The following is a 26,689-nucleotide window of genomic DNA, read 5'->3' on the forward strand; positions in this document are numbered from 1 at the left end:
CAACAGCCTAGACGTCAGCGACAACAACAACAACGTCAACCTCAGAGGCAGGCGCAACAGCAACAGAAACCTCCACCACCTCAAAAGTCTACCCAGCCCTTTTGACGTGTTTCTCCTGAGCATAGCCAATATTCCACCATCTGCCCATCTTCCTCAACCGATAGGAGGGTGCCTGACCTATTATCTCAGCCGTTGGGAGATCATTACATCCGACCAATGGGTCCTCAACATCATCCGCCACGGCTACTCTCTCAACTTCCAGACTTATCCCGATCAAAGTCTGCCAAAAGAGTCTGCTTTGAACACTCATCAATCCTCTCTCCTGATTCAAGAGGTTCAATCCCTCCTTCTTCTAAACGCCATAGAAGAAGTTCCTCTAGACCAGAAAGGACAGGGATTTTACTCCCGTTACTTTCTAGTTCCAAAGAAAACAGGAGATCTCGGGCCCATTTTAGATCTTCGAGACCTCAACAAATGCTTGGTCAAGGAGAAATTCAAGATGCTTTCCTTAGCAACTCTTTATCCTCTTCTCAATCAGGGCGAATGGCTATGCTCCCTCGACCTCAAGGAGGCTTACACTCATATTCCCATCCATCTAGCCTCCAGACAGTATCTCCGCTTCATGATCAATCACTGTCATTACCAATACAAAGTTCTTCCCTTCGGACTTGCTTCATCTCCAAGAGTGTTCACCAAATGTCTGATTGTGGTGGCTGCTTTCCTTCGTTCACATCATCTTCAAGTTTTCCCTTACCTGGACGATTGGTTGATAAAGGCCAATTCTCCTCAAACAGTGCTACTGGCCACCAATCAAACCATCTTGTTCTTACAGATTCTGGGGTTCGAGATCAATTTTCCCAAATCTCATCTCATCCCCACTCAGAGACTTCAATTCATTGGAGCGGTGCTAGACACGATCCTCATGAGAGCATTCCTGCCGTCCAACCGTCTCCACACTCTTCATGTTTTGTGTCAACAGGTTCTTCCTCAAAGTTCCATCTCTGCCAAACAAATGATGATACTATTGGGACACATGGCTTCAACAGTTCATGTCACCCCTCTGGCACGTCTTCACCTGCGCACACCTCAATGGACCCTTGCTACCCAGTGGTCCCAAGCGACGGATCCTTGCTCACGTCACACATCTGTGACATCATCTCTTCGTCAGTCTCTACAATGGTGGTTGGTATCCTCAAATCTATCCAGAGGTCTTCTGTTCCATCTACCTCCTCATCAACTTGTCATCACAACCGATGCCTCCCTGTATGCTTGGGGAGCTCATTTGAACGAGTTCCAAACTCAAGGCCTTTGGACAACCCAGGAAAAGAAGCATCACATCAATTTCCTGGAACTCAGAGCGATGTTTTATGCCCTCAAGGCTTTCCAACATCTTCTCTTCCCTCAAGTTCTTCTGCTGTGCACAGACAATCAAGTGGCGATGTACTACATCAACAAGCAGGGTGGAACGGGCTCTCGCCTCTTGTGCCAGGAAGCCCAGAAAATCTGGACTTGGGCCATAAATCATCATCTATTCCTGAAAGCGATTTACATTCAGGGAGAAAAGAATTCCTTAGCGGACAAGCTCAGCAGAATTCTCCAGCCTCACGAGTGGACACTCGATCCTGTAACTCTACAATCCATCTTCGCTCAATGGGGCACTCCTCAGATAGACCTCTTTGCAGCTCCTCACAATCACCAGCTGCCCCTATTCTGCTCAAGACTATACTCGCCTCACCGTCTGGCAGCGGATGCGTTTCTCCTAGATTGGTCAAATCTGTTCCTGTATGCTTTCCCTCCTCTGCCTCTCATGTTGAGGACCTTGTTCAAACTCAAGAGGGAACGAGCCACCATGATTCTGATTGCTCCGAGGTGGCCCAGGCAACATTGGTTCTCCCTTCTACTTCAACTCAATTCCAGGGAACCTTTTCTTCTTCCACTGTTTCCTTCTCTGCTTACACAGCATCAGGAAACCCTTCTACATCCCAACCTCCAGTCTCTGCACCTGACAGCTTGGTATCTCTCGGGCTGATTTCGAGTGATTCGCTTTTGTCTCAGCCTGTTCGTTCAATTCTGGATGCCTCCAGGAAACCGGCCACTCTGCAATGTTACCATCAGAAGTGGACACGTTTTTCTTCCTGGTGTCGTCTTCATCATCATGATCCCACTTCCCTTGCAGTGGAGACCTTGTTGGATTATCTTCTTTCGTTGTCCGACTCTGGCCTCAAGTCCACTTCAATCAGAGTCCACCTCAGTGCTATTGCGGCTTTTCATGAGCCAGTCCATGGAAAACTCCTCTCAGCTCATCCCTTGGTGTCCAGGTTCATGCGGGGTCTTTTTAATGTGAAACCACCTCTTAAAGCCCCTCCTGTTATCTGGGATCTCAATGTGGTTCTCTCCGCTTTAATGAAGCCTCCATTTGAACCCTTGGCTACCGCTTCTTTCAAGTTCCTCACTTGGAAGGTACTTTTCCTTATTGCTCCTACCTCTGCCAGGAGGGTCAGTGAGCTACATGCACTAGTTGCGGATCCACCTTTTACAATCTTCCATCATGACAAGGTGGTTCTGCGTACACATCCAAAGTTTCTCCCTAAGGTTGTCTCTGAATTCCATCTCAACCAATCCATTGTTCTGCCTGTCTTCTTTCCGCATTCTGGAGAACCTCACTCGCATTCTGGAGAACGGGCTCTGCATACTTTGGACTGTAAGAGGGCTCTAGCTTATTATTTAAACCGTACTAAGCCCCACAGATCATTCCCTCAACTCTTTCTGTCCTTTGATCCAAATAAATTGGGACGTCCTGTTTCTAAGCATACGTTGTCTAATTGGCTGGCAGCGTGCATTTCATTCTGTTATGCTCAGACCGGACTGACACTGGAAGGTTCTGTCACGGCCCATAGAGTCCGAGCTATGGCAGCATCTGTAGCTTTCCTCCGTTCCACTCCTATTGAGGAAATCTGCAAGGCTGCTACTTGGTCCTCAGTTCATACTTTTACATCTCATTATTGTCTGGATGCTTTTTCCAGACGGGATGGACACTTCGGCCAATCTGTTTTGCAAAATTTGTTTTCCTAATGGCCAACCTTCCCTCCATCCCTCTTTTTGTTAGCTTGGAGGTCACCCATCAGTCAAGAATATGCTGCCTGCTTGTCCTGGGATAAAGCACAGTTACTTACCGTAACAGGTGTTATCCAGGGACAGCAGGCAGATATTCTTGCGTCCCTCCCACCTCCCCGGGTTGGCTTCTTAGCTGGCTTATCATAACTGGGGACCGCGCGCTTCTGTCGGGCGGGAGGGCACTCGCGCGTGCGCGGTGCGGCCTACCAGAACTTTCCAAGTTCTTAGAGTGCAATCACTCTAAAATTGTCCGTACCGGGGCTCCGTCGGTGCCGTCACCCATCAGTCAAGAATATCTGCCTGCTGTCCCTGGATAACACGGTAAGTAACTGTGCTATACCTGCAGACCAAGTCAGAGGACTGCAGCCTTACCTAATTTGAAGGAACCCTTTTTTTAAATCATCAGACTGAACAAATCCAATTTTGTGCTAGTGTAGTTGTTGAACACCTTGTTAACTGTGCTGGATTAATGAGTTAGAAGCAGAATTGCATAAATGATAGTTTTTTAAAAAAAATTAGTCTTCTGAAATGCAAAGCGGATTTAACTTCAGAGCAATAAAATTGTTGGAATAATAACGTTAATAGTTGCATTCATTGTGTTGTGGTACTTTTACTTTTTACTCAAAAAGTAATATATTAGGCAGTAACTTTTTTTTTTTTTGTTTTACTTAAGTAAATTTTTAAATGTTTTTTCACTGTACTTAAGTATTAAAATATACTGTACAGTTAAACCTCGGTTTGCGAGTGTTTTGCAAGATGAGCAAAACATTCTCGCAAAACTTGTCTCGCAAACCGAGTGTTGACTCGATTTGCGAGCACCCCCCGATAACTGGCATTGCTCCCCCTCCCCGCTTGCAAAGGCCCCCCCTGCCCGAACAACTTGAACTTACCCCCCCTCCCCCCCCGGTCTGGCACTGGCACACAATTCACAGGAGAGGGAGTATTAGAAGGCCTTGAGCATGCGCAGATGCATGCTCAAGGCTCGGCAGAGGCAGGAAGATCTTCTAGCGGCACTGGCATATCCTGTGGGCTGCGTGCCGGTGCCAAACCAGGGGGGGGGGTGGTACCGGTTCACGCGGGAGGGGCCTTTGCGAGCGGAGGGGGGGAGCAGCGCCGCTGGCCTCGGGTGGGGGGGGAAACGTATCAAAGCGAGTTTCCACTATTTCCGATATACGAGTGAGTATTTTCATTTACGAGCATGCTTCTGGAACGAATTATGCTCGTAAACCAAGGTTCCACTGTATATGTATTTTTAGTTTTACTTGAGTACTTTGACCTAGTACGTCAAACAACCCTGCACAAATAGTATGTTAGATTATTTTATTGTTGTGTAATTTGAGTGGGGGGTGCTGTGTAGTTTAGAGGGAAAGGGGAAGGCATCTTGACTGGTAAGTTGAATACTTTCAGCAGTACTTGGAGTCTTAGTTATAACCATGTATCATACCTATATATTTGGCAGCCTATACAGCTGCTCCGTGATTTTTTCTCTGGGATCTCAGCTGTGGGTCTGAGTGTTCACTTAACCACATCGGTTACGTGTTGAATCAAGTAATAGTGTTGTATATAAAGAAAAAAGGTGATTAGTGAAGGAGTCATTTAACAATATCACCTTGGATAAGTGAGTTCCCTTACAGTTTTCAGCCTATATGGTTGGCCTGGTGGTGACGTCACAAACAGCACTTAAACACGTGTGACGGGGGTCTGCACAGAGTGTTGGGCGTTGCTCTGGCCACCTTGTTGGGCGGATTAGATTGACCAGGAGGGTCTTTTTCTTCTGTCATTTACAGTGTTTGTGTGTAAGTGAATACACTTCTCCCTCTGTATTCGCTGTGATGGGGGATTAACAGAACCGTAAATACAGAAAAACCGCAAATAACTAGATTTTATTTTAGCACCAATGGAATCTCTTGCAGGACAAGGTCCAGCCTGTTCCCACCAAAAGCAACCACTGCTGGCCTAACCCTGCTGCCCACTCACTATCACAGGAGTAGCACAGGCTGTATGTATGCCGCATGACCGTAAGGGAGTCGAGGAAGAAACAAGGGAAGCAGGGCACGGTACATTCCCAAAGCTAGAAGGAGAAGGGGCCAGAGTGCCAACCCGCAAAGTCTTCCATGTAGCCAAGGCTCATAGCAGAGTGAAGCTGCAATACATGCCGGCAGAGTGAAGGAGTGGACACAAGCACATGTGTCCTAGTGCCAGCCCAGAGCCTCTAACTCCTGCTCTTCTCGCGGCTCGCCACACAATGAGACCGGCACTTGGAAGCGAGCAGGCTGCAACCCAAAGTAGTGCCGGTTCCAGCATCAGCATCTGCCTTGGAGACTCCCTCCGCTCCTGCATCCGATATCGTCTCCTCTTCCTCTTCTTCCTCAAAAACCGCAAATAACACTCAATACGTTATTTGTAGTTTCAATAGAAAAAATGATGGCACTTTCCCAAAATCCGCGACTAACATATAAAAAAGTTATTTGCATTTTTTTTATATTCACACCTATTACCAGAATGCATCTACCGCAAATATGGAGGGAGAAGTGTATTTTTTTTATAAAAACATACATCTTGATTGACTGCCAGAGAGTGGTAGGATGCCTACCACTGCCTACAATCGGGACATGCGTTTTGAGAATCGGGCCCTTTATGCCTTTCTGTGGGGAGATACAGTTGAGTGAATCCCTCTCCATATAAAGAGAGATCAGCAGGTTTGGGATCATAGGCCCAGATTCTGTATAGGACGGCCCAGGAGGGGCGACCAATACAGAATCGGGCCTACACTAACCCCAATTCTGTAACCGGCGTCCATGTTACAGATTCTGGTTACAGAATTGGATTAGAGTAGACGCAGCCACTACACTTATCGCGGCAAGGGATCTCCTTGACGCGATAAGTATAGTGGCCACCTGTCCGATTGCTGGCAGGAGGGTGCCCAACCCCTCCTGCCGGAACGCCACCCTTCCCCCCCCCCCCCCCGACACTACCAATCACCGGCAGGAGGGTGACCAATCCCTCCTGCTGGAAGATCCCTCCCCCCCCCCCCCGACACTACCGATCACCGGCAGGAGGGTGCTCAATCCCTCCTGCCGGAAGACACCCCCCCTTTGGACGCCCCCCACGCGCTAACAGCCACCAATGACCACCCCTAACTTCCCCCCAATTAATCTCCCCCCCCCAAACTAACCTTTAATTGTTGGCCGGCCGGAAGTGTCTTGGTACCATCCAGCCGGCAGGCCCGCCTCGTCGAAATGAGGCGGGCCCGCCCCTTTCCGGCCCATCCTGCAAAGCCTAAGGCCTGATTGGCCCAGGCTTTAGAAGCCTGGACCAATCATGCCTTAGGCATAGCGGGTCTGCCCACCCTCACTAAGTCTAAGGCCTGATTGGCCCTCCTGCCAGCAATCGGACGGGCGGCCGCTAAACTTATCGAGGTAGAGAGATCCCTTGCCCCGATAAGTATAGCGGCCGCATCTACTTACAATGTAGGCCAGCATTTTGCTGGCCTACATTTTAAGTGTCTCTTCCTCTACTAGGGAGACGCGTAGGGCCGCCTAGGTTCGCCTAAGGCCCTTAGGCGTCTTGCGGGCCTCCCTAGGCTCCCGGAGGCGCCTTCAATATAGGCGGCCTGCCTGGGGAGCATTTTTTTTAAAAACGTGCATCCCGATTGGTTGATTAGACAGCTGTAGGATGCCTACAGCTATCTAAATTCGGGACGGCACTTTTCAGAATCGGGGCCATAGAGTCTAAGGTAATGCTAAGAATGTCATGCTGAATCATATTAGTCATGTGGAAGATCCCTCATCCAAGAACAGTGTAGCAATTGTAAAACAGGTCTAAAACATTTTTTCTTCAAAACAAATGTAAAAATTGATGATGAGGAGGATTTTTATCTTTATTCTTTTATTGATCAGCTATTCACACCTGTCTCAAGTTATTGGTCATTATTCTATTAACTGGGTAGTGGTGTAATGTATTCTGTAATTGGACATAAAATCAGATGATTGATCAATCTGTTTTATGTCTTCTCGACGCTTTGGTTTATTCACTTTTCCTAATCCTAAAAATTGTTGTTATAAAAAATTTTTTGATCGATCTTTAGCCTATCAAGCAGGTAAAGTTCAAGCTTGGTTAGATGATATGATTCGACAGACTATATCTTATTGTACTTTTAGAAAATGAATTAAGACTTATCTGTTCAAAAAAATTTTTTACTTTATCAATGACTACATCATAGCATTCATACTGTAGTTTTATAAATGAATATTGTACTGTGCTTTCTTAAGTATATTGTTGTATCACTGATCTGCAGTCCTCTTACTCTGTAAACCACCTAGAATTCTTTGGGTGTTGGTGGTTTAGAAAAATAAAGTATTATTATTGGTTTTTAAATAGTTTTAGATTTCGTCATACTGATTTGGGTAGAGGAAAACTTCAGTAGGCCCTGTTGTAGTTGTAATGGAAGCTTTATTATCTGTTAGACTTGTTCTTTACTCATTGTAAATTGTCATATTTCTTTTCTAGGAGTATTTGTGGGCCTGGGCTTGAGCGGCATCATTCCCACTCTGCATTTTGTTATTGCTGAGGGATTCCTGAGGGCTGCCACCATGGGTCAGGTTGGCTGGCTAGCACTCATGGCCTGCCTCTATATTACGGGTGCTGCCCTGTATGCTGCTCGCATCCCTGAGAGGTTTTTCCCTGGAAAGTGTGACATTTGGGTAAGTCTCTCTGGTACCTGGAGCCCACATAATTACTTTTCAGAAGACTGAGGGGCATATTTGATATGATGTCCAAATATGATTTTGGAAGTTTGCAAAAAAAAAGTCCAAAAATCCAGTGCCAAACATGGACATTTTTGAAACAAAAAATGTCTATTCTTTAACAAACTCTCCAGACCGGTATAGGCATAGATCTTATAGCTAGTTAATATCTCAACATGACCAGCAGGTGAAGACTGAGACAAAACTTTGGAATAGTACATAATAGGTGACTCTCCCTATATCCATCAGTCTTCTTTCAGTTTCAGCAGGTGTGAGTGAGTTGTACCCATCTCCCTTGGTTAGGGTTGTTGGAATTTGTTTAGGGCTCCTTGTCTCCGTTTTTGTACCGGACTGAGCTTGGGTGGGCCTTGTTTGGGGGTCCACCCAACCTTGGAGATATCGTATCCGGTGGGTCTCGTGCTGGGTCCCTTCCCCCCTTCTTCCATCTCCCCAACTTTTTTGTAGAGGTACCTCAGTAGTAAGCCTTGCCCTCAATTCAGGTAAGGCATACGCATTTCGAAAATCAATTAAAACTGCCCTATTCGACAAATTCATTGACTAAACAGACGACCCTCTCTCACTATGATATTCCCCGCTGTAAACGCTAACTCAATCTCTCAGGTAACTCGAATTTTCATGTATTCTTTACCCATGGAACTCCAATTAGTATGTAACTTTTCTATTTATGCTTCCTGTTATTCGCTGACTGTCCAGCCTTCTTTCTATTTGAACTGCCTAGAAGTCGCTTGACTATGGCGGTATAGAAAAATAAAGTTATTATTATTATTAGAGAGCCAGTGGAGTGTGTTCTGTGAAGAAAAAAAAATCCTGAGGCAGTGCCAGTCAAAAAGGCTGCTTTCCCTTTAAATTTAGTGTAAATTACTGTAATTTTCAACTATCCAGCACTTTTCTTTCAATTAGGTTGCGTATGGAGCAATGAGCACTTTACAAGGGAAAAAGTGCTCATTGTGCTCCAGACGCAAGGCACTCGCATCTAGCCTTTAAAGACACTGTGCAGGCCAAAGCGGTGGGGAAGCCTCGTGGGCCTTGGGGTCGGCGGCCAGGGAACCCCACTGCAAGTGCCTTGCGAGTTGGCAGTTGACAGGGAGAAAGCCCAGGCATCCCCCCACCGCCCACGGAGGGATTTCCACAGCCGCCGATGGTCAGTGTATAAAGGATTCCCGGACTGCCAAAGCGGCTGGGGATTCCCTTACCGCAGGTGGTAGCTTGCCTGCTTTAGCAGCTGGGGCAGTTCAGGTTTCTCAGCCGCTACAGGCCATGGAGGGGGTCATTTTTGGCGAGATCTTCATCATTATTGGTAGGAAGCCCCTCCGTCATATTTGCAGCCTCAGGTGAACTTCCCCCTGTTTTGGAAAAACAGAGGCAGGTTTCAGCCAGGTCCCCTGCTGTGGCAGGGAGTCCCATAGAGCTGCCAGGGGGGTTTTCCCCTGATTTTCTTTTTGCTTTATACAAAGCATATTTTCAGGTGGCTGGGGGGTCCTGCTTTCGTTACAGGGGTCTTGAGGGGGGTTGCCCCCCGCGGTTCTGCCCCCCTTTATACCTTTAGCGCCCCCACCTCCTCCCTCATCCAAGCGCTTGCGGTTGTCCTGGGACGAAGACTTGTTTTCTGAGGAGCGTTTTGACATGGACCCTTGGAAAGACCTCCAGGATTCTCTTGAGGGGACGGCTGCTGGTAGCAGGGCCTCTGCGCTTCCGTCTACTGGCGAGGAGGCGTCCATGGTGCGCATTTTTCAGAGGGACGAGCTCCCAGATCTGATTCAACAGGTCTCCTCGGTGTTGATTTTTGAGGAGGCACCGCAGGAGGCCCCGTGTGTGGGGGACCCTCTTCTTAAGGGGATCTGCTCTGCGTCCCGCTCTTTTCCTATGCATCAGGATATTCGGGATATTGTACTGGTGCAGTGGAATACGCTGGAGGCACATTTTCGGTTTTCGTGCTCCATGGCTCATTTGTATCCCATCCCAGAGGGGTTAGGGCTACCTTGAAGTTGCCAGTTGTGGACGCGGTGGTCTCAGCTATTGCTAAGCAGCATACGGTGCCCGTAGAGGATGGATCTGCCTTACAGGACTCTGAGGAGCGTAAGTTGGAGAATTTTGATATCTCTGCCTTGGGTGTCCAGGCGGCTATTTGTGTGTGTAGGGGGTGGGGGAGGGGGAGGGGGGCTGGTGACTCGGGCCATGTTTCAGTGGGAAGATTAAAATTTTTAATCGCAATTAATCATGTTGTGTGTTAGCAATTTCATCATGATTAATATCTAAGATATTTATAAAGAAAATATAACAAACACAAAAAATTCCTGAAATCAAGCATAAACCACTTGTTTATCTGTAGTTTTCTCTCTAACTTTCATCTACTACCTAGTCCCTCATTTCCTTTCTCAGCTCTATCCCACTCTTCCTTTCTCTTTCCTCCAGGCCAATGTGTCTCTTCATTTCTTTTCCCTACTCACCCCTCATATCCAGTATTTCGCTCTCTCCTTATGTGTATCTAGTTTCCTGTCCTCAATTCCCTCAGTGGATCTCTCTCTTCCCCCTCCTTCCCCGAGTTCAGCACCTGTTTCCCTCCTTGCCCCCCAGTGCAGCACCTCTATCCCTTCTTCTTCCGATGTAGTAGCACCTCTGGCCCTCCATTGCCCCCCCCTTTCAAGTCCAGTGCTTCTTTCCTCCTCTATGCCCCATGCAGCACTTCTCTCCCTCCTTGTTCACCCTCCCCTCTATGTAGCACTTCACTCCCTACTTGCCCCAAGTCCTCTCCTTGCCCCCCCATGCATTACCTCTCTCTCTCTCCTTGTCCCCCTCAAGGTAGTAACTTTTTTCCTCCTTCCAGCGCCTGCCCTCTTTCTCTTCCCTTCCCTACCTTTCAGCGCCTGCCCTCTTTCTCTGCTCTTCCCTACCTTCCAGGGCCTGCCCTCTTTCTCTGCCCTTCCCTACCTTCCAGCGCCTGCCCTTCCCTACCATCCAGCGCCTGCCCTCATTCTCTCTGTCAGTTTGAAAGTGGCCCAAGCTTGCAGTTCTATGAAGCTTCGTGTTCCATAGATAAAGGGAAGGATAGACAGAGAGAGGGAGAGCCAAGACAGAACCAGAGTGCCGAGCAAAGAGCCAAGAGATAGCTCCATAGAAAAAGAGAGAGATGTGTGTTGCAGAGAGCAGGCATTTATACCTTGGAATCTTATTCTGAATAGAGAAAATATTGTATCTCCCAGTATCTTTCTGTTTAGAATTTGTAAACTGTTTGAGACAATGGTTAATTTAATAGACAAAGGAGGGTGAGAAAACCTGCAAGCATGGTGATGGGATTAAGTCTCTGGCTTGATCTGTGCACCATTGTCCTAAGCACCCTCTTAATCAGACATTAACACCTTTTAGCTAGCCATGATTCAATCAGGGCTACTTGAAACTTAAAATATATCAATCAGGGCTACTTAAAACAGTTTCCCTGCACTAAGGGTCTATCTGCCTTCCCATTGCTGGGTCAGATTGATATAATCTCCCAGAGGTCTCTAGGCTGACATCTCCCATAATTTTTTTATTTTTATTTTTATTCTTTGAAATGAGGGCAAGCTTGTGGTACCCTCGCTTACCTCCAACAGTACGTCCCCTGTCTTGCAGAATCTCCAAGCTATGAAGATAGGTTGTAAAGAGTTCCCATTACGAGTTCAAACCTCTGTCTTAGGTCGTATAGGCCATAATCTGGGCGGGGATCCCAGTATGCCTATATCTTACCCGTCGTTGAGCGAGTGAACGGTGCATAATGGATGAAGCTTTTTCAGGAGGTTCAGGTATAAAGGTACCAAGATGTCATAAGAGAGAGTATCTAAGTATGGGATATGGGATAATATTATATCTGACCCTGGTAATGGTAATGCAATAGGCCATGCCAAATTAAAACCAAATTAGGACCAAATTAGCAAGTGTCAGAAAAGATACTGGAAATACATGTATAACTGCCTTAAAAGTTAGAGGGAAGCTTGTATGATAAGCGTTGTAAAGAAATGTACATGTGTTTCACTTTACAGCAAAGAAAAATCATAATAATACATAACAAAATTTGTACAATAATTAAGATAATGATAGGGTGAATTAAAACATTAAATACGTGGTTTGCAGTGGGCGAATACCCAAAGAAAAGTTCCCAAACTGAGACATGAGCGTCTTGTATTAAATTTTGTGCAATCTGTCCATTTTAAAAAGTGATAGTATGAATCACTTCTTTGGAAGTTTTCTTAAGTTGTTCAATGTAAGTATGGAGTTCAGTAAAGTTCAGCAGCTTGTGGAATGTCTCGTTGCCCATACCAAGAGGTAGTGGATGTACAGCATATGAAATAAAGTCTGGAATGTCCATAGAATAGGTTAAATAGGAGGAATTGTACAGCAAAGCGTTCTTAGGAAGGTGGCTATATCCGATGAACAGGAAACATTGTGTACAGCATGTGTGGAAAAGTCTTTGCAGTCAGGGTGCATGAAGATGAATTAGTCCAGCAGGAACCGGCAGTCTCTTTAAACTGATGAGGTTCACACTTGAAATGAAAGGATGTTTGCACAGGATCTGATGTTTGCACAGGATCAGTCAAGTCACTGGAAACTGGTGGTGTTCGCCCTTGAGATGAAATGATGTCTGTGCATACAGGGAGGGATTTGAAAAGAGTCCCAATATCATTCAGCAGCTGTACTCCAGTGTGATCCAAATAAGAGATAGAAAATGGAAGAGAAAACATGTTGCCTGTACTGAATGTAGAGAGAGAGAAACCAGGTTGCCTGTACTGAATGCATAGAGAGAGAGAGAGAGAGAGAGACTAGTTGCCTGTACTGAATGTGGCAACATGTAACAATATTAATGCATTTACTTGTTATAGTTATGGCAAAAGACAGACAATAATCAGGTACTTAAGGTTCTTAATCAGACATTTCAAAAAGATATGTTTTTGTGTGCTGCATATAACTTATGGCAATTCAGAGAAACCATAATTTTGTACTGAATGTATATATAAAAAAAATTATGTCAGAAATGTGTACTGAATCTAATGAGGAGCATAGAATAAACATGATATAGATATAGAATAAAACCTTTTCTTAAAAATATAACCCCTAACTAAGCTACATTTAGCATATGCAAATTATAGGGAAAAAAAGAACATTGCGCAATTGGGCTAGTTAAAAAAAAAATTGGGGAAAAGAGCTCTAGAAATGGCCAATGTTATGTATCCTGGGGTACCCCCTAAACTAAAACAAATAGACAAAAGACAGACCACATAGCACAGACAACATAAAACACAAATTTTGAAGCGTCGGCATTATTCTTCCATCTGTCAAGTGTTCAGGGCTGAATTTAACTCTGCAAATAAACACATTGTTATAGAAAAACACAGCAAAGATGAACACCTGAGTAGTACAAATAATGCATATCATAACCATCTCATATTCAGAAAAGGCATAAAGCTAATATCTTCTTTGGAACATCTTTATCTCTGCAGTGATAAAGAGGAACCTTGGAAAACACTAGAAATATCTTTGTGCCAAAATTGGTCTGGGATGGCTATATCCGAACTGCTGCTAGGAAAAAGAAAAAAACATTTTAAATTAGCAGCAACCTCAAGGTCACTTAGAGCAAACTTTGTCCATGTTCCATTCAGGCCGACCTGGACCACATGTCTGCCACCTGGGTCCCACTGCACTCGGAGGAGTGGGCACTGCGGTGCAGAAGTCAGGTGCAGGCTAGATTTGTCTTCTTTTGTCTGCACTGTTGTGTCCTGGCATTCAGAGGCAAGGGGCAAATTCCAAAAATCATTAGTCATGTCTAGGACAGAGAAAAATGCACAGTTAGGGTTAAATGTCACAGTCATTTCAGAGTGAGAGGCTGCCACTGGTACTACGGGCTTTGAAGTCTTAGTTAGGGCCTGAGAGTGTATAGTGAGCCTAACAGAGCCCTCTGAATTAGCAAATGACCCAGTTGGAGAGCCACATGCTAAAGAGATAGGTCCACTCAGACCTCTCTCCTCCATCTTAGGCACCAGTTCTGTTGCTGGAGGAAGTACTGGTTGCTGTGTTTGTGGTGCAGGATCTTTGCCCTCAAACAAAATTTCTGTGTACCTTTTCCCACAATCTTGTGCCCAAACTGAAAGATCTGCAGCCTCTGAGTGAGTTACACTATGATCATGCTTCTGCACCGGCTGGCAACACTGTGTGGCTAACTGCACAGGAATAACCTCGTGAACCAAAGGTTTAGAAGCATTTAGAATTCCTGTACCTAATGCAAGACCAGCCACCTCAACTATTTCTTTGCCTGTATTCTCACTCGTGCTGGCAGTAGTTTCTACAATGTCTTTCATTTGTTCCTTTTGTGGGATAGACACACACTTTGAAGCTTTGTCAATTAGACCCTGAATCTCAAAAATTTCCATATTTTTCTGATCTCCAGTAGGAGGCGCTCTATCTGTGAAACTGATTCTAGCCCCTGTATCAATCAAAGTTAATTTATCCTGACCCTCTATGGTAGTATTAACATTGGGGCTATCGGAAGTGTCCAAAATCAAAGGTGCAACATACCTCAAGCTGAATTCTGAGTCTGACTTCTTTCCCTTATCCTGCGTCTCCAAAAGTGAGTCCACAGGTAAGTGAAAGGAGTCTGGCTGGGCTGTGAAGGCCTGAGTCACCTTGGCATTCGGACAAAGAGAGTCAGGACATCCCTATGGACTAGCACTGTTGTTCCTAGCTGTCAAATCACTTTTTACCCTGTCCAATTCTATCTGCATTGTGTGCCGATCCTGTTCCCATTTCCTTTTCTCTTTCTCTAATGCTTCTGTCTGTGCTCTGAGCTCATGGAAAGGAATGTAAGTGGAGGCATTTCTGTAACTACCTCTGCCATGCCCTCTATTTCCTGTGTGTGGTGTGTTCTTGTATTGGGGTGCTCCCTCAGCACGCCACCTTCTAGCTTCTGAGACTGAAATAATTTGAGCTGGCTGGGTCTTCCACACAGACCCAATCCTGAGCAGTAAAGTGTCAAAAGGCGTAGTTTTAGGGTCCTCCGAGAACAACAGAAGGTGTTTAGTAATCTCGGGAGATAATAATTCTAATAGGAATTCTTTATGTTCTCTCTGGCCATAATCTGAGGAAATGGGCCAATGTTCATGTTCGTTAAGTACCGCGTTGATTACCCACACTCTATATGCAAACTGCTCTGGTGTATCACTTGGCAGGGGTGAAAGAGTTCTAAGTACTTGCAAAGAGGTGCAGCGAAATAGTTGTTCGATGCCCATCTTTACAAATTGGTATGGATGAACAAGAGATCCAAATTTATAATAATGTGGACCCAGGGCTAGGTGCATAAGCTTATCAAAATCTGCATTGTTCCTTTTGTATTTCCCTAGATCCCAGTGAATCAGTATGTCAGTAGCCCATTTGCACCATTCATTTATGTTAAAAGGCATAGGGCCCACTTTCTCCACTATTCTTTCAATGTCACTATCTTTCATATGTCCCTGCAGCACTACAGTTACTGGAGCTGTGTCACTTATAGGGGTACTATTGGTATTGCTCTGACCTGGTAATGAATTTTCCTCACTTTCGTTTGTCGGTTCTTCTTCCTGTTCTACATCTGTAGCTAGTTTACCCTTTCTCTGACCTGCTACAAAAATGGTTTTCTGTTTCTCTATAAACTGACTACATGGATTATATGGTGATGGTGGCACAGGTGCAGACGGCAGAATCTGTAAGGCACTTTTTGACTTTAAATACTTTAATTCTGCCTTGGCCTCTTCTAATTGTTCATTTACAGTTAAAAAGGTATTTGTGGCCTGAACAATTTGGGTTCTTAGCATGGATATATTAATTTGTGCCTCATCTAAGTCTTTGGACAGCTGATGGCACTGAGTGTTCAAGTCAGTATTATCTTGTCTTAGGCTAATAAGTCCTCTACATAAGCCCTGAATGAAAAGGCATTTGCGTTTATCTGTTTTCTTTCTAAACTCCTGAGAATGAGAAACCATTTGTTTCTGAATATCGTGCCATGTGTTTTCTGGAAAATTACCCTCATATGGACCCCCTTTCTTGTCAAAATATTTGTGTACAATATCTGTGAGTTCTTGAAAATCAAAAGGGTTCATATTTGAGGCTGCAGAAGTCTGCCTTGGTTCGTGGGCCTTGCTCATATATTTCATGAGAGAGAATGGGCTTCTAAATGTCCCTGTCTGTGTGTAGCCTTTGAGATTGAAATGCTCCCACTTATGAAGGAGGGAGACTTTAGTTAATAGGTAGAAAAGCGAGGTAAAGCGTGTTAGGCAAGAGTCATTGGCATAAATAATACACTTATGCCCACACTTGCCCACACTGGTTACTACCTGAAATTTACAGGCAGAAGTTTAGCAGGATAAAATATAGAAGAGCAGAGGTGTCAGCTGCCAGTTCCAGTCCAGTGTGCACTGGGCCTTTCACCAGGGCAGAGACTGACAAGAAATAGAATTAAAAGCACAAGGTAAAAAAAGTAAAAGTTAGTACAGATGTGGCGTGTCTTAATTGAGTGACTGTTTTCACTTTGAACCCTGCTTTTCTTCAGAGCAGCTCAAATATTCTTACATGCAACACCCTAGCAAGCATATAATAGCAAATCATACAATGCAAACTGGCACAGGTAAACTACAAAGACTTTTGATAGTAAAATCTCACCAAATATAAAACCCAAAATATTACTGAAACTTTTCACAATTGTGTCATCCAGTCTAAAACAATTTAAGGGTTCCAAAAGGACTTTTGATTTCTATCTCACTCTGTCTATCAATCAAAATTGAAATAAAATCTCACCAAGTATAAAACCCCACAATATTACTGGAACTTTTCAACAGTGTGTCATCCAGTCTAACGTACAATCAATCTAAGGGTTTTCCAAGGACTTTTGATTTCTATATCACTCTGTCTATACATAATCCTATTGCACAGTGCATAAAAAAAAAACTTAAATTCTACTTACCCAAATGAAATCATCAGGAAGGACCGAGACAAAGCCCCCAAAATGTCAGTTTGAAAGTGGCCCCCACAATATTAGGTGGTAGGGGTTAAGTGAAAGGCGTACTGACAAACGCCAGGTCCCAGGTTCAGTTCCCTCACAGATGATTCACCAGGAAGTAGAATAATAGACACAACCAGAGGTGATTGCATAAAGAATATATTATAGAAATAGTCTTACAGAAAAGTAATATTTATAAGCATTACAATTAAGCAGAGAGCATTACACTTAAGCAGAGAGCAAGCAGTCTCACTGCCTTACAGAGGTCAGAGGAAAGAGGGACATAGAAGCTTGCAGTTCTATGAAGCTTCGTGTTCCATAGATAAAGGGAAGGGATAGACAGAGAGAGGGAGAGCCAAGACAGAACCAGAGTGCCGAGCAAAGAGCCAAGAGATAGCTCCATAGAAAAAGAGAGAGATGTGTGTTGCAGAGAGCAGGCATTTATACCTTGGAATCTTATTCTGAATAGAGAAAATATTGTATCTCCCAGTATCTTTCTGTTTAGAATTTGTAAACTGTTTGAGACAATGGTTAATTTAATAGACAAAGGAGGGTGAGAAAACCTGCAAGCATGGTGATGGGATTAAGTCTCTGGCTTGATCTGTGCACCATTGTCCTAAGCACCCTCTTAATCAGACATTAACACCTTTTAGCTAGCCATGATTCAATCAGGGCTACTTGAAACTTAAAATATATCAATCAGGGCTACTTAAAACAGTTTCCCTGCACTAAGGGTCTATCTGCCTTCCCATTGCTGGGTCAGATTGATATAATCTCCCAGAGGTCTCTAGGCTGACACTCTCCTCTTCTACTTCCCTTCCCGTTCCTTTTCTTCCCTTTCTTGGTTTTCTATCGTCGTTCTTCCCAATTTGGTGACTTTCTCCTATTTCCATCCCTCCCCCCAATTGGATGGAATATTTCTTCCCCCTCTCCCACCCTTGGGATGGGTATCATTCTTTCTCTTTCGGGCTGCTGGCAGCATCAGTCACCTGAACATGCTGCCTTTGGCGGCCTTGGAAGTTTTCCCTCTGCTTCAACTTCTGTCCTGCTGAGAGAAGGCTTCCAGGGCTGCCGAAGGCAGCATGTTCAGCTAACTGATGCTTCTGGCAGCCCGAAGATTGCATGTGGCAGCATGGGAAAGGGACCGTAGCACTCCGTTGACAAAGTAATTGCATTAATCACAATCAACATCCTATATAATAAAACGCTAGCCGCGCATGCGCACTCATACCTGTGTGATCTGTGATCCGTAGGTCCGTGGCTAACGCTCCCTCTCTCGCAGACCGCAAGGTGATGTGCGGTCTTGCCGGCTCTGGCTCCCTTATTTTAAAGTTCACAGCGGCGGCGGTGGCTCCTCTCCCGGCTCCCTTACACTTAGAGCGCCTCCTCCCCCCCCCCCCCCTCTCCGGGACGAACCGAGAAATGGAGCTGGGCCGGCCGACAGACCAGAGGAGTCCGAGTCCTTTGCCGCCCCCCCTTCCCTTCCCTTCCTGCGGACCCGACTACGAACCTGGCGATTCAACCAGCGTGTGCAGCAGTCTGCACATGCTGCTTCGGGCCCTTCTACTGCCCTGATTTGTTTTGCTGCGTCTCTGATGATGTCATCAGGGACGTGCCAGAGTAAATCAGGGCAGTAGAAGAATCCGAAGCAGCGTGTGAAGACTGCTGCACATGCTGCTGGAATCACCAGGTTCGTAGTCGTGCCCGCGGGAAGTGAAGGGGGGGTGGCAAGGACTCTCTATCCGAGTAAAGAACAAACTCCAGGGAGAACGGCAAAGACCGGGCCTGTACTAACTCCCGTGGACAGGGGGAGCAGGAAGAGGTGCTGATGGACAGGGGGGGGGGAATGAAAGGAGGCTTACTGCTGGACAGAGGAAGCAGGAAGAGGTGCTGAAGTCAGGTGGGGGGAAGGAAGGGAGGCCTACTGCTGGACAGGGAGCAGGAAGAGGTGCTGATGGACGGGGGAGGGGGGAAATGAAGGGAGGCCTACTGCTGGACAGGGGGAGCAGGAAGAGATGCTGATGGACAGGGGGGAGGTAAAACAAAGGGAGAAGGGCTGCTGCTGGATAAGGGGAGCAGTGGAAGGGGTGGTGGTGAACACAGGGGAGGTAAAAGAAGGGAGAATGGACAGGGGGAATATGCAAGGGGTGGTGGTGGACAGCCAAAAGAAAGAAAGACAGAAAGCGGCTAAGGAGACAGAGAGAGAAAGAAATAAAGACAGACACACACACATATTCTAGCACCTGTTAATGTAACGGGCTATAAAGCTAGTTGATTAATAAATTAAAGGTTTAGCACATTTATAGCATTAATGAACTAAATCTGCAGCCCTAGTTTTGTGTTTGGTTTTCACCTTTAAAAATGAGTTGCTCTCATGATGTGATGACCTGCAAAATAGCAGCTCTCAACTCCCCCACCTACCTCCTCCCTGCGCCCAGCTGCTGTAATTTAGTCTTCGGGTAGCTGGCAGCAGAAATGAGGTGAGCTTGGTACTGGCAGCCTGCCCCGGAATCTGCCTCTGCAGCGACTTCTTGTTCCTGTGTAGGTTTTCCCAATCCCTAGTCCTAGGTCTTCTAGACTGCTGCAACATACTCTATCTCCCCTGCCCCGCAACCATGATAAAACAACTACAAACAGCGCTAAGACTTATCTATTCACTGAGGAAACACGACCACATCATGGCGGCATACCTCGACTCACACTGGCTCACAATACAAGCAAGAGTACAATTCAAATTCTACTGCCTACTACAAATTTGAGAGAGTCTGTTATCCTTTATATTACAAATGAAAAGAATTTGATGCATTTGAACATCTTCCCATGTGCCCTGGTTCTATCAGTATTAATAGTTTTAAAGTATAGGGAAAGGGGAATTTTATTATTTCATGTTTTATATGATAATGGAATATATGGGTGGGAGGGATGGGAAAGGGGAAGGGATAAGAATTTATGTAATGTACCAATGATTGTTTATAAGTGATGTATTTATTGTTAATGTGAATGAATGTATTTAACACTTAATGTAATTTTTAAAATGAATAAAGAATTAAAAAAATAAATAAAATAAATCTAACCTACACACTGGCAAAAAAAAAAAATATATAGTTTTAAGGGTTAGAATTTATTTTGTGTTCTCTCTCTCTCTCTCTTTTTTGTCTAGTAATTTTGAAACTAGTAGGTCATTGGAGAGGGGAGGGAAAGGGATGATTCTGAGAGAATGGAGACTGCATACAGTCATTAAGGAGGCTGCCAACAAGTTTGCTTTTCTTTTCTTTTTTTGTCAGTTGTTTGATTTCTTTTTTTTTTTTTCTCCTCATGATTTATTTATTCAGAGGCAAATACTGAAAACATCTGAGTGGGTTAATCAACGAGCTGTTTTTTAATCAGTTAGATAAGACTTAGTTGATCAGCAGACAGGGAGATTGAAACATGTTTTATCTAACTGCAAAAGTTGTTTTTATTTCCCCAAATTCTTTATTCATTTTAACAACTTACAGCAAGTGTAATCAGAGACACCATTTAAACTTACAAACTTCACTTGAATTTCTATTACAATCATCTTAAATTAATGAAATTTATCCCCCCTCCCATTCTTACCATATCAAATGTACTCATGTATATCATATGATATATTCTTTTCTACTAATCCAAGCAAATAATGCAAGATCAGAAACCCCCCCCCACCCCCACCCACTCAGTTCCAATTATTTAAATAAGGGAAATGTGTTATTTACTCATTACAATAATCTGTTAATGGTCCCCAAACATCTTTGAATTTATTAAAATGTCCTCTCTGCATGGCTAATATTCTTTCCATCTTATATATATGGCATAAAGAATTCCACCAGAAATTAAAGTTTAATCTACTCCAATTTTTCCAATTAAAAGTAATTTGTTGAATGGCGACTCCAATTATAATTAACAAAAGCGTATTATTTTTTCAGGACATTTGACTCTTTGCCCTCACTGACATGCCAAATAAAACAGTATCATATGATAGTGCCACTGGATTTTCCAATAAACGATTTATTTGGCCCCATATTGATTTCCAAAAATCCAAAATAAATGGACAGTAGAATAATAGGTGGTCTAAAGTCCCAGCTTCAAGTTGTTTGATTTCTTATATACATTTTTTGAGTTAATTACAGAACGAGTTACGTTTTTAAAGCTGTTCTTAGGTCGGATTTGAATGTAACTCGGAACTTATAGATTTTAAGATTCTTTCTACTTACCTCTGCTCCCAGCTGACAAAAAGGCCAACTGTCCCTACTGGTGTTCCCTCTAAGGTACAGCATGCACAACCACACTCTGTTCTTAATGTGGTTATGCATCATTGCTTAACCTGCTACAGGAGAAATGTATGAGTCTATGCCACTGGAAATACTACTCAGTGAAATCAAATGAAGCTGCAACTGCGTTCTTAAGTATGAGTTGTACTTAAGTCAGATGTCTGTAACTCGGGGACTGCCTGTATACCAAACAAATATCAAAGATGTTTACTTTTGTTACATCTCAATCAGGAGTTCTTAACCAGTGGTGCCTGTATACCCCTAAGAAGTACAGGAAGAGGTCAAATGGGTGCGTAAAAGGGTCTTGAAATCTGAGACAGTTTATGTAAGCTTTCTAGATAATGTCTACTGCTATAACTTTAGCAATGTGTTAGAGAATGACAATGACATATAGTGGTCACTAGTAGACATGTAATTTAGAAAGGTTGTGCGAGGGTTTCTGTGATCAGTAAAAGGGGTGTGAGAACCAGTGGCATAGCCGGGGGTGGGGGGGCTTAGTGGCCTAGGCCCCCTCCAGAACTTCTGCACCCCTTTACTATTACTGGCGGGATTGCCCAAGCCTCACCAGCCAAATAAATACAGTACTCCTACTGTAAACCGCGTCGAGCTCTACGAACGTGGAGATGATGCGGTATACAAACCTAAGGATTAGATTAGATTAGATTACTGCTTCCCCTCCCCACATGCTGCTTCCTTCCTGCAGACATTGATAGTGTGCCTTCAGTCCCTGATGCTAGGATTTCTCACGCCTGCACGAGAAGTCCTAGCATTGGCAGCTGAAGGCACGGGCTGACTTATGCCTTAAAGAAGTAATGCAAGTAGAAGGGGAGTGGCAGCATGGTATTTATTTGGCTGATAGGACCTCAGCATTCCCACCAACAAAGGTACGTTTGACACTTGAGGGGAGGAGGTGGGGGAGGAGAGGAAGCAATGTGTTGGCTGCCAGTCCACCCCCGGGTGCTCTGAAATTTGGAGGACTGACTTTGTCTCTGGTGGGAACTAAAACAAGGTTAAGAACCTCTGTCCTAGAAGATGTTAAGATATAACAAGAGTCTCTCTGTGTGCCTTTGGGTTGATGTCCACTGGCTTTCCTTTATATTGTATATTGTGCACAGATCTGCAGCTCACAATTGGTTTTGCTTATTACAAGATTATAATTTTTGGGAAAAAGACCAGGGCCATCTTAATAAAGCTTAGTGTGTGCTTCTTGGCAATTAGCTTGTGGTAATTATGTTAGCACACACTAAGCTTTTGCAAAGAGGCCCTAAACAGTGATGAGATTTAAAAAAAAAAATAAGTGTAGCTAAATCTTAACTACTTCCTAACACTTTTTGCTTTCTTTTGTCCGCAGTTCCATTCCCATCAGCTTTTCCACATTTTGGTGGTGGCTGGAGCCTTTGTCCATTTTCATGGTGTGTCAAACCTTCAGGAGTTCCGCTTCACAGTCGGTGGTGGGTGCAGTGCTCAGAACGTGCTCTAATGGTTGGCTTCAGTAACTGGGAGCGAAATGAAGTGATCAGGTTCAGCAGTTGAATCTGTCCTATTGGCTAATAATGTGAGAAGGGGGAGAAACCTACACATCGAACTGGAAACTGAAGCATTCATGTGGACTTCAAGAAAAAAGAGAGACGAAAATCTTACCTCAGATGATTGGGAAAAAAAAAGTGTACAATGTAATTTATTCCTAAGAAAGCAAGGCGCAAAGGATCCATAAGCGGGAGTTCTGTTAAACGCCATATTTATTTATCAAAGACTCTGTGGAGATCATGGGGAGAGAAATGCCTTGAGCTATTTTTTAATTTTCTTAAGTAGGTTAAAATTTATATCATATAGGAGTGTGATTAAGGTAACGATTTGGGGAGAAAAAAAGTTAATGTAAATAAGATTTCTACATTTGTGTTATAAAAAAAGAAAATTGTGTTAAAAAATAGTAAGGTGAAATTTTGTACTGAATGCATCCATATGAGTACCATACACTGTTTTTTTTTAAATTTGCACAAAGCATGTCATTGCAAGGGTGGGTTGGAAATCCCCAGTGGCCTGAAATGAGCATTATGGAGGTGAATTTGCTTCTATGCTTTTAGCACTGGGGTATATCTGATCTTGATTTAAACTAGACTGGCTATTAAGTTGTGACTCCTGTAAAGAAGACCTTCCTTCTCTCCCCTACCCTCCTCCCTCCTTCAGCCCAGGAATAAGAGTAGATGATTCTGTTCCAGCACTTGTTTTATCCTTTGAGCTCTTCTGTTTATTTTATGAAACCTTTGTTGAATTTTCCAATTTGCCAGTGAGAACTGTGGTACATGCTTGATTTGCACAGAAGGGAAAGGTAAAAATGCATGTGATGTGTTAAAATACCCACACGTGGGTCTGTCCACATAAGTGCTGTCTGTTCCTTTCATCCCATTCTGTTTCCGTTCAGTACATTTGATTGTTCAGTTTGAGCAGATATAGAACTTGATTATCTGAACGGCCACATAAAATCAGCCCGTGACTAGGAACATAGAGAAAACAAATTGGGATCAGAGGGCAGTATGAATAATAGTATTAAGGAAGCTGCTGACTGAGGTGAGGTGGCAGTGATGACACTCTAGATCAGCAAATTTGGGTTTTATTGTGGTGACACTGGCATCAGTCAGGAAATGCAAGCTTGCCTTAAAAAATTTCAGGGTTTACTCAACTGGCATTGCATTGTTCCACTACCTTTTAATCTGTTGACCTGGTTCTCCACTTTGGGCTTCCTGAACTTCCTGCTCTTTTTACTGAGGTGGGTGGGTTTACATGGGTGGAGGGAAGGGTGACATTCAAACAGATTTTTCCTGTTGGTTTAATTGTGTAGAAGCTGCTCTTTGAGTTTCCTTTAAACAAAATGAAGCCAGTTAAGATCTTCTGAAATCTGGTTCAATTCACACTGATCCATATGTTGATTTGATATACCCAACTAAGCAGAGTGAATCTTTAAGGGTGCCACTGTAATCCAGTTCACTGTGTTTCATGGGCAGGCCGGTTTTCAAATTGAAACTGCTCATTGTCCAGGAATGGCAAACTCTTTGGCACTACAGGTCTTGTACAGTATACCTATGTATTAATGCCACCTGGACATACTAAGCATACATTAAAAATTCCATTTTTTGGCTCTGCATAGAAAGTATGGATTTTAAGCCTACAGGTATGTGTCACAATCGTTGACATGTTATATTCAAATATATGCTCTCTCTCTTCTATTAATAGCAGTGAAATATGGAAACAGCACAAATGGCCTGCAGAAATTTCCGGTTCTGTGCAAATATTGTAATAGTGATGAAAGAGTTAATATATTCAGGTAGTATTTTTCACTTCCAGATTTGGAGGACAGATCATGGTATTAGTTTCCTCATTCTAATAAGCTTTCTTGGGAGCCAGGGAATATTTATTAACAAGTGGGTGATTTTATACAATAGAGACATTTTATACAATGGGAGACATTTTGCTCTCACTGTTCAGTTTCTTCAGAACTGTGAATGCAAATTCTTGACACCCCTCTTGCCATGAAGAGGTAGTCATCCTTCATATCTCTTTGTAGATGCAAAAAGTACTGTATAAGCAGACATTTGAAGACAGGATGAGTAATGGAGGCCACACTGCTTTTGTTTGTGATTTTGAAAAGTATTGTGTTTGAATCAGTGGTGCATAAGTTCAATCCTGCAGGGCCACCAACAGGTGCAGTTGTCAGTATATCCCTAATGAATATGCATGAGCTGGATCTGCAGGCATACTACATTCATTGTATGCAAATCCATCTCATGCATATTTATGTTGGATCTGCTGAAAACCTGACCTCTTTGCTGCCCTCCAGGACTGACTTTTGTGCACCCTTGCAGTATGTCATGGGTGGGCAGCCATGGTCCTTGAGGGCCACAAACCAGTTAGGTTTTCAAGATTTCTCCAATGAATATGAATGAGAGTTATTTGCACACAATGTAAGCAGTATATGTCTAGCAATCTCTTGTATATTTGTTATGAAAATCTTGAAAACTATATGATTCAATGTCTAGTCCCCCCCCCCCCCCCACCCGCCTCTTCAGATATACTCTCCACAAAGAAAATTGAAAACTCTTAGTGGGCCTGGACTTTTGGAAATCTATTCTGCCCAATTCACAGATGTGCAACAAACACAGAGCTGAATATTCCTGGAGTCAACTCGGCCCATGTTTTTCCCTCAAAATATATATTTGAGACTTGGGAATTTTTCAGAATAGTGCATAAAGATCAGTATTAATCTCAAAGGTACTATAATGGTGATGGGGTTCGGCAGCACTCAGTGTCTGTAATGTACAGTCTAAAGACAAACATGGCTGGAGGAAACAATGGTACATATAATCTGACTTAGGTAAAGCACTTTGGGGGATAAGGTATCTGGAAACAGAAACCGCTGATGTATTGTCTCTTGTTTTATAATGCACTCACTTCCTGCAAAGTGTCATACCTGCTGCACTACAGCACACAACTCTTCAATAAGCAAACAAAGTAAAAAAAAAATCAACTCAGAGAATTTAATAATCCTGTTAGCAAATGACTATACTGTATGTATTTAGAGCGCGTATGTGAGTGTTAATAAGCAGCCTAGCTGTGCACTTTTGTTTTGTAGCTTTTGCTGAGAATCCTTCCCAGGCTTTTGCCTGAATGCCTTACTCTCAGCAGTACAAGGCTTGCTTGCTCTTGTATGTATGTCCATGTCCCCATAGAACAGTTTACAATCCATCGCTTCTTTCCCTGGTAAATTGTGGCCTTGTTCAGTATTTTTAATTGCTTACTGGTGAAAGCAGCAAAAAGCACATTTTGGTATCTTGAATGGGTGATGAGAGGAAAAAATGGGTGAGTGCAAGAGATGGGATGAATGTTCAATGTGGGGATATCTTTACTTGCTGTATTATTCTTAACTTCTGCTAATAAAAGAACCATATGAAATATTGTTTTGTGTTTTTATTTTTAAGTTGCTGCTGTATTCTCAGGGGAAGGGGGTGCAGGCAGCGTCTCCAAATGGGATTCGTTTTTGCGCATTATGTGTAAATCACGCTGAAGTAAAGCTAAGATAAAAAAACAACCTTACTGCAAAAATCTTTGCTTATATTGATACCAAACCAATCTATTGAATGACAGACTTCCAGCAATTTTCTTTCATAAGGTCCAAAAAACTCACTTGATACAGAATAGATTAGTTTGACATCAATAATATAGTGCAAAGTTTTATACTTAATATTGTGCATTCCATGATAATAAACCTCAGTCCTAAGCTAAGGCATGTGGAGTATGATCTCAGTCTGATTTACTGCTAATGCTTGGAAAGTACTTACATCATGCAGTGTTTAGGTCCTAACCCAACCAACTAGTAAAGCACCCGTTTCTGCTGGTCATTCCCTCCATAGTCCCCCACCCTATCCATCTCATCATTCTCCTTCTAATTCCCAATCTGATCAGCATATATAGATTCACCCTTTTGTCCTGTGTTTCATAATTAGATTATAAGCTCTGTCGGGCAGGGACTGTCT

The 26,689-nt window shown here is 43.6% G+C and overlaps 1 protein-coding gene across 3 annotated transcripts in view; it reads left to right on the top strand.

Annotated features, from left to right (window-relative positions):
- The window catches only part of ADIPOR2 (adiponectin receptor 2), a 180,834-nt gene extending 154,726 nt beyond the window's left edge, over positions 1–26,108 (top strand). For all 3 annotated transcript variants that reach the window (XM_033952465.1, XM_033952467.1, XM_033952466.1), the window contains exons 7-8: positions 7,624–7,817; positions 22,513–26,108. In XM_033952465.1, coding sequence (XP_033808356.1) covers positions 7,624–7,817; positions 22,513–22,641 — 323 coding nt within the window. In that variant the 3' untranslated portion in view covers positions 22,642–26,108. The remainder of the gene's footprint in view (positions 1–7,623; positions 7,818–22,512) is intronic.
- Positions 26,109–26,689: the final 581 nt, after the last annotated feature.

The sequence above is a fragment of the Geotrypetes seraphini genome, chromosome 7, assembly GCF_902459505.1.
Source record: "Geotrypetes seraphini chromosome 7, aGeoSer1.1, whole genome shotgun sequence".
Taxonomy (NCBI): Eukaryota; Metazoa; Chordata; class Amphibia; order Gymnophiona; family Dermophiidae; genus Geotrypetes; species Geotrypetes seraphini.